Source organism: Lutjanus erythropterus, chromosome 8 (genome assembly GCF_056507025.1).
Source record: "Lutjanus erythropterus isolate fLutEry1 chromosome 8, fLutEry1.hap2, whole genome shotgun sequence".
In the NCBI taxonomy this organism is placed as follows: domain Eukaryota; kingdom Metazoa; phylum Chordata; class Actinopteri; order Lutjaniformes; family Lutjanidae; genus Lutjanus; species Lutjanus erythropterus.
In genome coordinates this window covers 3,150,975-3,167,310 of record NC_139324.1, presented here as the reverse complement: position 1 = coordinate 3,167,310, position 16,336 = coordinate 3,150,975, and the positions used below count along the sequence as shown (strand labels likewise).

Here is a 16,336-nt window from a genome sequence, read left to right as displayed (position 1 = left end):
ACAAAGTTCTTATCAGTTAACGGAATAGTGTCTGAAACCTCCTCCTGACATACAATTTGAGTGTCAAAATCGGTGGGACTGTTAGGCCTGGGTATTGTTCAAAAATTGTTGATTCTGGTACCCGATACCTTGACTTTGGTACTGGTTTCTAAACAATACTTTTTTGAAATACTGAATCCATTTAAACAATAAGAAACTACATTATAGAAGCTGTTCAGAGACCTGATTTAAAAATATCATAATAAAATTATCCCCATCTCTGAGCACAACATTAACAGTGTTTTTCCTGCATGCCTCTAAGACGTATTACATTAGACAGCATTATGAGAAACTGATGAGATTTACACCTTAGGTATCGAAATTTGGTATTGAATGATGAGGTGTTTTTTTTTGACACTCTATAGGCAATTCAGTCAGTGCCATGATGGTATCAAAGTTTGATATCCAGCTCTCGTAGCTGCATCTGAAAAATTTCTTTCAAAACTTTCTGAACCTGACGGCTTACTAAGTACACCCACTCCACCAGCAAATGGGATGAGAGACGAGTGGGATTTGACTTTCAGACTTCACATAACTATTTCCTTTACTTTTATTGCCTACAACTGAATGAAACACTATGAATGCCCTTGAAGAGAGAGTGTTTGAAAGTGTGTCCCCATTTGTACAATTTGTGGTGTCAATCCAATCATTCAGAACAGGTTTAAAAACTTTTGTTTTTAGACATGTTTAGTGTTTGTTGGAAGCATACTGATGCCTTAAATACCATAATCTACTCACAGTGCTTCTACATTGTGCTTATACTGAGATACCGGCACAGATATATATGATTTTACCTGTAATACTAAGGTGAAAGAATATTGAATCATCAGCTGTATCACAGACGTATTCTCCAGAATCTTCAACTCCACTAGAAAGAATCTTTAGTCGTCGATATGGGCCCTCAATTTTGAGCTTGATGTTCTCGCTCTCTTGCAGCTTTTGGCCATCTTTGTACCAACCGACCACACCATTTGGACGAGACAATTCGCAGCTCAGAATAATTTCCTCAGGGACATGACGTTCAAGATGGACATCTTCCTTGGGGTAGACTATCATCACTGGAGGTTCTTTGGAAGAAGAGCACATGAAACAGCTGAAACATCTGTACATTCTACTTCAGGTTATAAGACAGGTAAAGTGATTTTTGTACAGATTTTATGTGATATAATTTTCATAAGCTAACTTATTACCTCGTATGTTCACCTTGAACATTAAAATGTTGTCTCCTGCACGACATGTGTATGTGCCTGTGTCGGATAGTTGGGATGAATGTATCGTCAGATTCCTTGTGATGCCCTCTGCTTGCATTGTAATATTATCACTCGGTTGCATTTCAGTTCCGTCTTTATACCACTGGACAACACCATCAGCCCTTGATACTTCACATGACAGAACGAGCTGTTCCTGTTCCACGACACTCTTGTAAAGGTCCTCCTCCAGGATATCAGCAAATGTTAATGGTGGCGCTGCAGAAAAAAAGTACACAAAAGAAGTAAGATGTTGCTTGAAAGTAGCATCCATTTTTTTAATGCTCACACATGCAGTACCTCTAAGGTCACAGCTTAGACATGCTGATCTCAAGCCTTGCTGTTTAAACATTATAATGATAGGTGAGTGTTAATCCACTTTTGAAGCAAGATGAAATAATTAATTGAAGCAGTGCACTGATGTAATGCAACTACCGTAAATGTGTTGGGGAAAAAACAGTAGACCCAACAAAAGACATGCTAGACACTGGCCGTACAGGTGAAGCATGTATATGACAAGCGACTAAATGTTTAATGAAATTAGGGGATTTAGAATGAAACCAGCGATGATGAATATGATGATGATGATCAGGTTTTGCTTCCTTCTTAGATATTAGAGGTCAAGAAGGTGTAGACGACTCTACAATTACAACACCTTGCCTAGAAAAAGCTGAGCATATCACCTTTAACCTCCACAAAGAAATCCTCGAAATCTGAATCATCATCAGTTTTACAACTGTACACTCCAGAGCATGAAGACGTGGCCGTCTTCATAACCAGTGTCCTCTTATTGCCCTCTGAATCGATGTTCGTTCCCGATTTTGGCAAGAGTTTTATCCCATCCTCATACCAGCAGGTCTGGCTTGTGGGGTCTGAGATCTCACACTGCAGTTTGATCGGGCTGCCTGCTTCAACAGACTCGCTCCTTTCAGCCTCTGGAACAGCTGAGAATCAAACCGGTGCTATAGGAATTTCAATTCATTGAACAGTGACCAGATAGTAATCAGATTTGCTTTGCTATGCTATCTAACATACTTGGAATTACCGGCTAAAGGCTGTGAAATATACTGCTTTGCTCCATATGGAACAAATGGTGTAGAAATTGTTTGGTGTAATAAAATTTATGCCTATTCAGGTTGACAGAGAGATCACTCAGATATTTTGAAATTGCTAGAGTTGTGGACTCGCATGCAATCAGAGAGCACAGAGAACATAATGGAACATGAATCAGCCCATTTTCAAATGTTTGTCCTTTACCATCATACAGTATAGTGTACTTGACAGCAGTTTAAAAGACAAAACTTTGTTTGATTTGTTTGCTTTCAGTCTGTCGGTCTTTCACTTGTTAATACAGAACATGTAGAGCTGTAATGCCCTTTCAGACCAGGAGATCTGCAGCAACTGCAACTAATCCTTCATAAGTCTCACCACAGTCCCACAATGGTAAGCAACAGTCTGCACTGAATCCTGTGGTAAGTGGCAAAGTTTGACAAGGTCAAACATTGTGGACATTTATCACTTAAGCCACTACCATTACTACTGGGCTGGACAGTTAAATCAGCATGATTTTTTTGTTTGTTTGTTTGAATAAAGTTGTTTGTGGCCATTGATCTTTTTACCCACAGTTTGGTCTCCACCAGTCCCTAAGGATTGCCATTTGCTTCTGAGCAGGTACAGTCTATTTATCAGAACGTTTTGGCTGAAAACAGCAGCCTGTTAAGTGTGGTGAGACTTAACCAACCAGTAAAGTTTCTGGCTGTTAAACCAAAACAATGTGCTGAAAAGCACTAAAATGCTCTGAAAGGCTAACAGGAACTATGGAGTCTGGTGATAACTGTCTCTGGTTTATTACTACACGCGATCCACTGTGCAATCCTGCAGTTTTAAACTGCCACCAGGCTAAACAAGTAATGGACCACTTGCCACTTCCAGTCTGAAAGGGCTTTCAAGTATTTTGCTTCTTTGGGCAAAAATAACATTGAGCCACATGTCACTGCCATTCCTTAAACAAAATCAGCAGTAGTAAACCATCTCTAATCCTTTATGTACATTCAATGATCAATTTAAATAAGCTGCAACAACATTATTCTAGTGTGTACTTGTTAAATAATTAAAAATGTGTACAAATTATCTTAAAATATCATAGAATATATTGTTGAAGTCTAAGTTGGTCTAATAGCCAAGCATTAATTGAAATAAGTTAGTGATTCTAACAAAGCTCAAAATACTTAGATCACCTGCAACATCCACCTTGAATTCTATATGGTCATCTGCGGCCTCACAGCTGTACACCCCAGAGTGTCTGACTTCTGCTGATGGAATAACCAGCGCTCTGAGTTTTTCTATTGTTTGGAATTCATATTCACTCTTTGGAGGTACTTGCTCTCCATCCTTGTGCCAAGAGACTTTGGCAGCTGGCTCTGAGACTTCACACTGCAGCTTAATTGGGCAGCCTGCTTCAATAAATTTGTTTCTTGCGACTTCTGGGAGTGGTGAAAACCTCACAGGAGTGGCTGTGGGGGTTTACAGAGCACTGCTGTTAAGCTTTCAGAACATCATTTAACAACTAGTGTTGTGCACATCAAACATTTTGGTGATAAATTTAGCACATACAATATTAAAAGCTCTGTTCTTTTGTACAGCTCTACAAAATACAGTTACAGGTAATTTAAGAAATGCTTAAATTTTCACACGTGGTAGCTCATGAATTAAAACTGAATACAAGACAATCACCTTCGACCTCCACATGGAATGTCACAACATCATCAGTGAGGCTACAGCTGTAGAGGCCGGAGTCAGAGACCTTAGCAGAATGGATCATCAATTTTCTCAGGTTGCCATCTCTTTTCATATCAAGGCCAGTTTTGCAAAAAAGCTCCACCTCATCTTTATACCAGGAAACCTGGGCAACAGGGTCTGAGACCTCACACTGGAGAATAATTGGACAACCTATTGCAATCATCTTGTATTTTTCTGACAGTGGGATTGGCATGATCTGTGGCGATCGGCCTAAGAGAAGGGAATAACAAGAGTTTGGGATAAGAGATGAATTCACTGACAGTGGACCAAACACAGCCAGTCATACCATGTTCTCATGAACATTCAAAAACCACTCACACCATAGAACAAGATGGACGTGGTAAGTATGATGAGAAGATAGTAAGGATAGAAATAAATCACCTTTTACATCCACTTTGAATGTGATGGTGTCATCTGATGTTGAACATTCATAGGTGCCACCATGTATGATCTCAGCTGAATGGATGAGTAGTGTCCTTGTCAGACCATCTGACTGAATTTCCACATTATTTTGTGGTAGGATTTTCATCCCTTCTTTGTACCAGTCGACATGAGCGGAAGGATCGTGAGAGAGTTCACAGCTGAGGACAATGGGAGAGCCTTCTTGGACGGACTTGTGCCTGTCAGTCTCTTGAAGCTCTGAGAACTTCACAGGTAATGCTATAGGTTTCAGATATTGCAAAAAGAGTGTCTTAATAAACTTCATAAAAGTAATTTCTTGAAGTAATTAAATATCCAATCAACTGTATATTCACTTAGAAAGAGTTTCAACACAAAACAACATAATAACATACAACACGATAAAGACTACAAATTACATAACATAGACAGTAAAACAAAAAGGCAAAACAAGCAAAAGTTTAGAGAGGTCTGAGGGAACAAGAATCGAGCTGTGAAATTTCAAAATTATCCACAATTATTGAACATCGACATAAAAAGCCCAAACAAAAAGCACAAGCAAGACACCAACAAACAAAAAGCACAGGTAAGACATGAGTAAGACAGTGACAAAGCATATTCAGTTAGTACCTTCAATGTAAAAGAATTGGACATAATAAAAAGCTGCATTGTGAAGCTATATGGTTAACTCAGAGGTCACTCAGTAGAGTGCAGCTCTCCACCAGGCAACAGTTCAGCATCTGCAATATCACCACATCTGGCAGATGCATCCAGCCGAGATTTGAAAAGTTCTGAATAGAGATTGAATAGTATAGTTTGTACTCTGTTTTTTGTATGCAACATTTTTTAAAGGTGTTTTTGTATTGTGTAGTCTCAGTATTCTTTAAGATGCAGAAAATACTGTAATGATATTGTAACTTAGCATCCTGGCCATGCCAGTTTTTCTACTGCCAAAGTGTAGCCTAACTTGACTTTACTAGCATAACATGGTTGATACCAGTGGATACCATAGCTCATCTACTGTCATCTATATTTCATGTAGCTAGCTTTAAAACTGAACCTGCAGCACCCTCTCAACGATGGTTACCATGTTGTAACCCTAGTTCTGTTAGCACAGGGGAGCCCTTTACCGGCCTCTACTGGTAATAGCCCTCTCCAATCACACGCAGATATTCACCCTCTGAAAATCTGCAGGTGCGTAGCTGGCTGATCAGGACGTGCCTACTGAATGCCCACTGATCTCGACAGGCTATAGGTTAGTTGCTGCAGCCCTTCTGCTACTTTATAACTTAGACCGCAGAGAAATAGTGAGCCCAAACGAACCCAGATAACATGCATATTAACCATAGCCTAACCGCAGAGCATACAGCAGACAACCTGCTCACCTTATTTGCCAAGTCCTCCTGGTGCAGGAGAATGCAGGCCCTTATTGCCTAGGGGGTGACTCAGATGTAACACACCTGATACACACCCTGCCATTTCTTAAGTCCTGAATTGCACCCACAAGCACAGACCCAGAAAAGAAGCCTATCGTGTCCAAGAGATAGAGCAGTATGTACCGACAGGGTGGGACTATGTTGCCATACATAAGTCCTCGAAACTCATCCTACTCTCAGCAACGCCATCGACACTGCGACACTGCATGTAGAGTGTGCATGGACTGCAGTGGAAGGGTCTCTTCCTGCTTGCCTATAGGCACTGAGAAAGTCATCCAGTCAGGTACTACTTGGATGGGGCTTTTCCAGTGACACTATCTCCATAGCACATGAACAGCAAATCCTTGCACTGGATGGGACCCCTGCATTCACCATAACTTGTCAATGCAAATATTGAGCATAGCAAATGTAATTTTACCTCCTTGTGATGGGGTGTAGGAAAAAATGGCGAAGACATTTGTGTCGCCAAAACTCCTGTGACAGGAAGAAATGGCAGCTGCGTATACTTTAATTATGGCATGAGACAGCCCATTCTCCAGCAGATACTGCAAAAAAGAAAGAATAGATCCCATTGAGCAAGTCAGAGGATCTAGCCTTTACTTGCACCAGCATTGGAATCTTATCTACTTTGCCTTGTAACAGGCAATGGTGGATGGTCTGCATCACCTGTACAGACAGTCCAGCCCACATTAGCCTATCCCTCTCAGGAGCCAAGCCTGGAGGCTGGTCCAACCTGCCTATCATGCCTGCCTCCTGTATCAGAGGAAGTGCCAACATTTGGGTCACCTTCACATACCACAGTGCTCAGTTTCAATCCAGGGCTACGAGGATAACAGTTAACCACTCCTGTCTCACATTTTCCAGTGCTGGGGAAATATAACAAAGAGGAGGAAAGTAATAAATCATCCTTCTTAGCCATGCATCCAGTCCCAGGGGCAGATCTGACTTTTGTTGGTTCTGACTAGCACATGTCTACAGTGTACCAGAGGCTTGCAGTGTTGGAGGACCAGAAACACCTGAAGTTCGTGAAGGTTAATGTTATGGTTTTGGGACCTGGGGAGCAAGAGGGGTTCTGCCCTGCGTGAGCACTCTCTGCCTCACAGAGGTGCAGAGCTGCACCTCATCTCCTCTCTGGGTAGAAGAAGGAGCAAGTGGCAGATGGCAGCTCAGCAGCATCCTCGCCTCCTCCAGGCTTTTGAAGTGCTGAGTCACAGCCAAGATGGATTTGAAAAGTCCCTTAAGGTGAGCCTCAGCCACAGATGGCGAGAGCCTACTGTGGCCAGTGACATCATGCTTGCTGTGGCAGTTGTAACACACTGAATCAGGTAATTCATACGTCCCAGAAGATCAGTCTGATCTGGTCAGGGGGTGGGCATTTATCAGCGCTGTTACAGGTGAGACCCCCAACACTGCTGGCGCCAAGTTCACAGCCATCTGCAAAATCTTTGAGTTGTGGTTTCCTGCTTTCTGACTGAAAGGCCAAGTGAGGAATCAGGAGTGGGTGACGTTAAGGTAAGCTGCCTCCGTGCAGCCCTGCACTCTCAGGAAGTCTACTGGAGCCTGTGGAGCCAGTTGATCAGATTAGTTGGGATAGGTGGAAGCAGGGTGAACCCAATTTGCTCTGCTCCTTTTGGGAAATTTTGGCAAACTGAAGTTAGGAGTGGATTCACAGTCAAAGCTGATGATCCAGACCCAGATGAAAGGTTCTCATCATCATCCCACGAATGAGGTGCCAGTGCTTTCTTAGTGGAGTCTGCCAGCAGGCATGGTGGCAGCATGTCAGCAGCCAAACAAGAGTTCATCTTCAAGGGGGAAGAGATGCTCATTTAACAATTTTCAGTGGACAAACACATGCACATGATTGAAGAGAGCTATTACACATAGAGTTTCGTAGAGGGTGGAGCCTGTGTGAGATAGAACAGTCACACACACATAAACACAACCAAATGCGTGATCCTCTCTAGGCTAATGTCTGGTGGAGATACTATATTTAGACAGAGGATGTCCCATATTATTTAATTTCATGTCTGCTAAACAATAAAAAAACTGACTGAGAGTTGCTTTTCTTTAAAGTGACATAGCATAACATGCAATAACAATTCGACATAGCAAATTGAACTTTATTTAAATTTTGTTAAAATGCAGAAGTCATTATTTTAGGAGAAACACGTTACTTTACATTTTTAGGAGAGTAGTCTGGGAAAATTCCTCTGAAGTGATTAGACAAATGTGACATGATCACCTGCTGTAGCAGTTAGTTGGCCGTGCATGACAGTGAAAGCACTACAGAGTTACTGAGTATCACCTTTTACTTCCACAGCAAACTGGATGTCATCATCCTTTGACTCACAACGGTATATGCCAGTGTGAGTACGCTCTGCTAATGGGACAACTAGACTCCTCAAATTTCCTTCTGACTGGAGGTCTACTCCAATTTGAGGTAGGAGCTTTGTTCCATCCTTGTACCAACTGACTTGTCCAGTGGAGTCTGACAGCTCACATTGTAGCGCAATGGGACAGCCTGCCATGACTGTCTTTTTCTGGTCAGTCTCAGATAAAGCTGAAAACTTCAGAAGTGGAGCTACAGGATTGAATATAAAATAGAATTGGTCAATAAAACAAGTACTACTCTTCACCAAATGAAGCAAAACACAATCCTGAAACTGAAGCCAATCTACAGTATATTCAACCATTAAAAAGGTACATGCGAACATATTTCATCCTACCCAACAATTTTGATTCAGTACTTATAGCAAATTGTGTTTGTGCTCTTAAATTGTATTTTGTACAGTTGACAGACAATGAAAAACTGATATACCAAAAGTACAACAAACAAAAAAATGAACTGAATCATATAGTCAGCTTTTATGGAAAAATGGCACTTGAAAATTTAGAATCAAGCTAAACTGAAGGTTCATGTTGGTCTGTCTGCAACTACTTTAGATATTTTGCTAAACTGAATGAATTAAATCATCTATGGGCAAGCAGGGGCAGGGGACATACTGCACATGGTCTTGAGCCTTTTTTCAGTAAATCTACATTTTGTCAACTTAAGTTATTTAATGCTCTTGTTGGACTTTTGATATGACTGTGAAAACCCCCAGGAGATTAGAATTAGATTAATTAGAAACTAGCTCATCTGGCTGTGTTGTAACATGGTGTGAGTGTCAGCTCATCTATTTACTGAATGCAAGACACTGCGACTATAGAAAGCATAGATTCTGCCATCTTTTACCTTTTACCTACGTGGCCACTTTTAGCTATTTGTTCATGTTAAGTTGAAATATCTACCTTAGGTTGATTATATTCATCCAAAGTGATAAAATAGGAACATGAAAAAACTTTTGTCACCTTTAACATCCACATGAAACTGCACTGCATCATCTGTTGTCTTGCAGCTGTAAATCCCTGCATGGGAAGGCATCACTGACTGGAAAGCCAGCGTTCTTACGGAACCCTCTGCCAGCATGTCTTGCCCAGCTGCTTCATGTAGTTTTATTCCATCCTTGTACCAAGTAACTTGAGCGTTAGGATCTGATATCTCGCATCGAAGGGCTATGGGCTCACCGACTTCAACAGACTTGTTCCTCTCAGCTTCACAAAGTGTTGTAATTTTCACAGGCGGAGCTGGGGGTGTTTGAGGTAACATCAAGAGAAAATTGCATCACTATTACTGACTACAAAAAAAAGTTGCTTTCAAACAACAGAAAAGCAAAGTCACAAATCAAGATTAGTCATGCCAATAAATCTCAAAAGTTAACATATATCATACTGAAAGATATGTCTTTATTATTAGTAATCTAAAGAAGTATCTCTGGTTAGACTTGAGATAACTGGGCATTCAAGTTAGGATTTGGAGCTAATGTATTTACTCTTTCCCTTATCTTTAATATTCTTCACAGACCACCCAAGCTCAAAGTTTTACATTGACTACTTCAGTATTTTTAGTATGAACAAAATCAAGTAAGAAAATGTAGAAATTGTCAAAATGTCAAGGATTGCAAAGAGCAATCTCTTCATTTTGCACAATGTCAACATTGTGCCCGTCCATTTTTTTTCCTTTTTTGATAATGCTAACCATTTAAATCACCTTCAACAGCCACCTTATTTGCAGTGACACTGTCACTCCAGTGACTGTCACATGTCCTTGATAGATAGATCTCTTCTGATTGGAGAGTAGATGCCTGCTTGACACAGTAAGACTCTATAAACTGGGTAGGTCTTTGCCCAGTGTTAACTGGGCTGTCTACTTGGACTTCTGTGGCCTTCATGGTGTGATGACACTCTGCTTGGACTGTTGTGGCCTGCATGGACTGATACAGAACATCTGAATGGTTAGGTACTGCTTGTCCTGTGTGATAGAGGTCATCCGATGCAGACTGTTGCAAGTTGTAATGCTCCCCTTGTTGGACAGTCTCTACCTCTTTTGAATTATACAAGTCCAATGACACAAGGGATGCAGTGTTAGGGAAGTCACCACACTTTTCTGACTGGACAGTTGATGCCTGTAGTAGTCTGTTTAACTCCTCTGATTGGTCAGTTGCAGTCCACAAGGAGTAACATGGCCCCTCTGAAGGGAGAGTTTCAGTTTGTAAACAAAAAAGAGGCTTCTCTGATAGGACTGCTGGCATCTGTATGGAGCTACAGAGCTCCTCTGATTGGACAGTTGCAGTCCTTAAAGATGTAAAAGGCTCCTCTGAATGATCAGTTGCAGTATGTGAGGATTTAAAGGGCTCCTGTGATTGGACAGCTGCAGTATGTGAGGATGTAAAGGCTTCCTGTGACTGGACAGTTGCAGTATGTGAGGATGTAAAGGCTTCCTGTGATTGGACAGTTGCAGTATGTGAGGATGTAAAGGGCTCCACTAACTGCACAGTTGCAGTATGTGAGGATTTCAAGGGCTCCGCTGATTGAACACTTGCAGTATGTGAGTATGTAAAGGGCTCCTCTGACTGGACAGTTGCAGTTTGTGAGTATGTAAAGGGCTCCTCTAATTGGACAGTTGCAGTGTATGAGGATGTAAAGGGCTCCTCTGACTGCTGAGTTGCAGTTTTTAAGGGGTTACAGAACTCGCCTGTTTTGGCTGTTGAAATCTGTAAGTGGTTAGTATGGTGCTCTGACTGGGCAGTTGCAGTCTGTAGGCAGTTACCTAACTCTGACTGGACAGCTGGCATCTGTATTGAGCCACATAGCTCTTCTGATTGGACATTTAGTGTCTTGATAGTGGACTCCTCTGATTCAACATTTGCAGTTTGTAGAAAATTACAAAACTCATCAGTTTGGAAAGCTGTCTGCAGGGAACTAGAAGGCTCTTCGGATGGGGCTTCTGCATGCTGTATATAGTAAACGAATTCCTCACCTTGTGATTCTGTGGACTGTTTAGTGTGATGTTGTATATCAGACTGCATTATTGTTGCCTTTACAGAGTTATAGTAAGGTTGAGATTGAGCATTCAGTGTTCGTTGATTATCCCAGAGCTCCTTTGGCTGATTGGTTGTAATCCGGTCAGTCATACATTCATATGCTGACTGAGAATTTGGTATGTGCCTGGAATGTTCTTCGTATGTCTGTGTATCTCCTCCCTCGCCACAGAAGATGCCAGAATTGCATTTTGAGGACATGCAGTCAACTTCAACAGGATAAGCCTCTTCAGTGGACTTCTTCTTCTCTTGGTCAGAAGAGAGCCTTGGCGATGTAGCTATAAGCATTGTGATGTACACAGAGAAAGGTTTTCAGTGGTTGATGGTCTCAATACTTCTTCTCATAACAGAATTTTACATCAGTGTGGGTTAGCATGGAGTTATGGGATAATTCATTGCAAAGACAAGCAAGAAGGTCGACCAGGTTTGGTCTGAGATTGAGCTCCTATGTTTCCCCCTTCAGCTGACTCCTAATACTATCATACCATCAGTCTGTACACTACCACCTTATATCCTAAAAAGTACATTAATTTTCTTCTCTTTGATAAGAGTTCGTTGTCATTGCAACGGTGAGAGGTTCGGGGCAGCAATGTGAATGAGAGGATCTGGTGATGAATAAGACACAAGATGGACTTAAAGAGTTGTAAGCTGCTTGTTACAAGCAAAGATGGCTGTTAAAATGAAGAATTAATTGACAAACACAACATATATGTTAGTATGAAGAGCAGCTAGGCAGCTACTAAACACCCACATTTGATTAAGAGCCAAAAACTGCAGGAAATGACATGAGACCAGGATTCAATATGACAAAAAGCAACGTTCTAAAAGAAAAAAAAAAAATACAGGTGCCTCAGATGATTGAGCTAACAGTGAAATTCACCACTATTGTTAGTGGCATGTATGTGCTGGGTTAACATGGATGACTGATGTTGAAATATATCAAATCACCTTTGACATCCACAGTGTATTGGGCAGATGCATCAGCTATCTCATCAATCTCATCACCATAGTGACACTGCTCTGCTGTTTGGACAAAGCCAAAGAGAAAACAATGAGCTGGGTGATAGCTTCACGTATGTGACTAAATGCTTGATTCTGAATTGTGCAGGTACAATGTGGAACACCACCTTTCATGTCCACATTGAACTGTGCATCACCAGATGTTTCACAGCCAAATCTCCCATCTCCAGACAAGTCATGTGACTGGGGGGGCAAGGCTTGGCTGCTGCTCTGGGATTCACAGTCATTTTCCCTTTTTGGGTAGATCTGGGTTCCATCTTTGTACCAACAGGCTTTGGCAATGGGATCTGAAATCTCAAATTGCTGAACAATTGGGCTGTGCACTTCAGCAGACTTGGTCTCTTCAACATCATGACCAAGCAGATATGTTGGAGTTGGCACTACAGACAAGCATTGAGGGGACAATTTCAATGTACATTACACTAGCTTTTAGAAAAACTGACTTAAAAGAGATATTGTCACAGATATTAGCTCTGCATTGTAAAAACAAGTAAGAAGACAGACTAAAAGCTACATTAAGAGTTAGTCATAGCTAAAATAGAAAGGACGTTTACAAAACAAAATCACCTTGTTTTTTTACTATTAATTGTGCAACATCATCTGCTGTTGCACAGTAGTATGATCCAGAGTTTGAAGGATGAGTTGGTTCAATAACAAGGGTCTTCTTGATGGCTTCCATTTCAAAATCAGGCTCTCTATCAGAATCATGTTCTTTATCCCTCTGCCATGACACCTGGAAAGCAGGGTCTGTGGTTTCACATGTTGGTTCAGTTGGGCAGGTTTCTTCAAGTGACTGCGTCTCCACAATCTCCGGCGAGGGCAACAACGCCAACGTTGGAGCTAAAGATGATGATTCATGTTATAATTGCGGACTCAACAGTGCATATTCACACTATTATTAAGAAAGGGGTTATAGGTTCAGCTCTCCCAAACAGGGAACTAATCTGTTATGAGGCCAAATTGAAGGAGAAAAACTCATATTTTCAAGAATATTTTCACTTTGTCAGTAGAGATTAATTTTAACATTTAAGAAACAGTTACAACTTCACACAGAGCACCACAGACAGACACATATGCACACTGTAAATGTTAATTGCATCTAGTCTCCAGAAAGCTCTATGCTTTGCTCTAAGATTCAATAAATTTAAGATAAAATCACCTTTGATATCCACAGTGAAGTGAATAGTGTCATCAGAGGTTTGGCAGCTGTACAGCCCTGAGTGCAAGAGCTCAGCAGATGGGATAATGAGTTTCCTCAATGTGCCATTACTCTCTATATCCCAACCATTCTCCGCGAAGAGCCTTACACCATCTTTATACCAGTAGACAGGCACAGTGGAGTCTGCAACCTCACATTCCAACTCCAAAGGTTTGCCCGCTTCAAATGACTTGGTTCTCTCAACGTCAAAGATAGTAGAGCACGTCACTGGTATAGCTAGCATTGGGAATTCAGGACAGCTAAATAAAATCAAGACTGTGGAAATGGATACCTTGCAAAAATGTAACTGCTGAGTAGAAAATGAAAAGGGCTTTGGAGACTTTCAATTCAGGTCACAGCAGTCACAAAACAAATGATTAGAAGTAATAATTACCTAGTGGGTTAACAGTTCTTTAAGGTCATGTGCATGAAACAGTTCTTCATACCACATACAGAAGAAGCAGGGATTATTAGTGGCATCTAGAAAGAGGAGGTGGGGTTACAGTATTAACGCACAAGATAAAAAGTGTAAAGTCACCTTTGATCTCCACATGAAACTCCATGGTATCATCCTGTGTGGTGCATTGGTACACACCCGAGTGGGACAGCTCTGCAGACTGAATAACTAATGTCCTTGTGTTGTCCTCTGAGTGGATTTCTAATCCAGAGTTTGAAATGAGCTGCATTTCATCCTTGTACCAGCAAACGTGGGCCTCAGGATCCGACACCACACACTGGAGTACAATAGGACAGCCTGCTTCGATCGACTTGGTCCTCATTGCTTCAGGAATTGCAGAGAACTTCACAGGTGGAGCTATAGATATGTTTAGATCTCATGTCAACCTTAATTCAACCTCATGCCAGCCTTTAAGATTATTCATCATCATCTACAGACATCTAAATCACTAACATGCTGTAATGCAGTCAAAGAAAAGATGACAGCCTAGCTGCACTTCTATCAAGTGCTAAGAAGAAAGGCAACAGACAACATACAGAAGTGTCATCAGAGTTAGTTGCATTGCTGAGGAGCTTGTTAAAGTTTCACATCGCTTAAGGTAAAAAAAATCACCTTTGACGTCCACACTGAATGTGATGGTGTCACCCTTTGTCTTGCAGCAGTATAACCCAGAGTGGAAAAATTCTGCTGAATGGACAGCCAGCTTTCTCACCGAGCCATCCGTTAGAATATCTAGTCCAGTTTGAGGATGGAGCTTTGACCCATCTTTGTACCATTGCACCTGGGCAGAGGGATCTGACAGCTCGCATCGTAAAACAATGGGGTTGCCTGTTTGGATGGTTTTGTTCCTCTCAGCATCTGGAACTGCTGAAAACCTCACAGGCGGGGCTATGAATATTTAGATATTTTAATGGTTTGTTAAGTCGTAAATGTTACGTTTTGATAAGTCAAACTTTAAGAGAAGATTAGTTGCATATGTACAATAAAAGAAGTGTGTCAAATGACAATAAAGATGGTTAGTCACTGTGAGAGACACCAGTATTGTAAGAAACTCACTCCACTCACCCTCTACTTCCACATTGAACCTGATGACATCATCAATGGCATCACAGCAGTACACTCCTGAATGTGTGAACTCTGCTGATTGGATGACAATTCTTCTCATGGTGCCCTCTGATTGGATATGAAGACCCTCCATTGTTTGTAATTCCACCCCATTTTTGTACCAGTGCACTGGAGCTGCAGGGTCTGACAGCTCACAGTAGAGCACAATGGGGTTCCCAATTTCTACAAATTTATTTCGATCCATTTCTGACAGTGATGAAAACTTGACAAGAGGAGCTGCAAATTTTAGAAAAACAATAAGAACGTCTTACATCACTGTGTCTTGTCATTTAGGATAATAAACTAAAGGATATAGTATCTTAGTCGTCTGGCATTGTTCGTGCCAAATGTACCGAATTCCAGTTTGGAAGAAAACAAACTTCAAATACAACAAATCGTAGGCTGACCTCAAGCAAATTATGCCATTGATCCATACATACCTTGAATGTACAGAGCTGCAGAATCCCGGATGCCATAGGCAATAAATGTGATCTCAGCTCCATTGTCTGTATCACGTACTCCTCGTATGCGAAGGGACTGGTGTGTTCGTGTCCGACGCATGGAATAACGTTCCTCCTCCTGAAGCTGGGTACCATTTAAGAACCATGTACCGATAACTGAAGCAGACAGCTCAATAGTGAAATGGGCATCTTGCCCCTCTGGTACCAAGGCATCCTGTAAGGGAGCTTGTATTCTGGCAACTGGAACTGCAAAAGAAAATCAGTTCATACACGATTTAGGAAGCACCATCCTCAACCATTTTGAAATTTCATTAATCAAGAAAGCAAAACTTTATATGGTTGTTTTAATATTACTGAACTTGCCCAAGTGAACAGCCCTAGGGAACTCGACATTGTTGCTCTTTCCATATTTGTTTACACTGCAAATGCGAAATCGATAATCAGCTTCGCATGGTACGCTGTCACCCAGGATCTCAACAGAGGTCGCAGAGTCTGTGGTCAGGCACTGGAGCCACTCCTGTGAGCCAGTGCCCACTTCCTGGCGCTCAAGCACATATCCAGATGGAGGATTCTTTCGCGAGTCCTGAGCAGGAACCCATGAGAGAAGAGCTGCATTAGCTCGCTCTGTGTTGATCTGCACACCCACTGGACAACTGGGAGGACAATGTCTGGCCGCTGAAACAGGAGAAAACAACCATGTCTCTTTGGACTGGAATAACTGATGTAGATCATATCATATCATGCACATATTGCATT

At 41.5% G+C, this 16,336-nt stretch overlaps 1 protein-coding gene across 1 annotated transcript in view; it reads right to left on the bottom strand.

The window, feature by feature from the left end:
* LOC146322306 (obscurin-like) overlaps positions 1-16,336 on the bottom strand; it is a 47,297-nt gene that overhangs the window by 23,382 nt on the left and 7,579 nt on the right. Inside the window, exons 5-23 of the mRNA XM_084724250.1 lie at positions 15,944-16,255; positions 15,560-15,826; positions 15,081-15,356; positions 14,628-14,903; positions 14,097-14,372; positions 13,520-13,795; positions 12,928-13,200; positions 12,468-12,740; positions 12,289-12,363; positions 10,839-11,618; positions 10,011-10,670; positions 9,272-9,547; positions 8,226-8,501; positions 4,467-4,745; positions 4,020-4,295; positions 3,524-3,799; positions 1,970-2,230; positions 1,230-1,505; positions 834-1,106 (exon numbers count right to left, since the gene is read on the bottom strand). Of these exons, the coding sequence (XP_084580376.1) occupies positions 834-1,106; positions 1,230-1,505; positions 1,970-2,230; positions 3,524-3,799; positions 4,020-4,295; positions 4,467-4,745; positions 8,226-8,501; positions 9,272-9,547; positions 10,011-10,670; positions 10,839-11,618; positions 12,289-12,363; positions 12,468-12,740; positions 12,928-13,200; positions 13,520-13,795; positions 14,097-14,372; positions 14,628-14,903; positions 15,081-15,356; positions 15,560-15,826; positions 15,944-16,255 (5,937 nt within the window). The remainder of the gene's footprint in view (positions 1-833; positions 1,107-1,229; positions 1,506-1,969; positions 2,231-3,523; positions 3,800-4,019; positions 4,296-4,466; positions 4,746-8,225; positions 8,502-9,271; positions 9,548-10,010; positions 10,671-10,838; positions 11,619-12,288; positions 12,364-12,467; positions 12,741-12,927; positions 13,201-13,519; positions 13,796-14,096; positions 14,373-14,627; positions 14,904-15,080; positions 15,357-15,559; positions 15,827-15,943; positions 16,256-16,336) is intronic.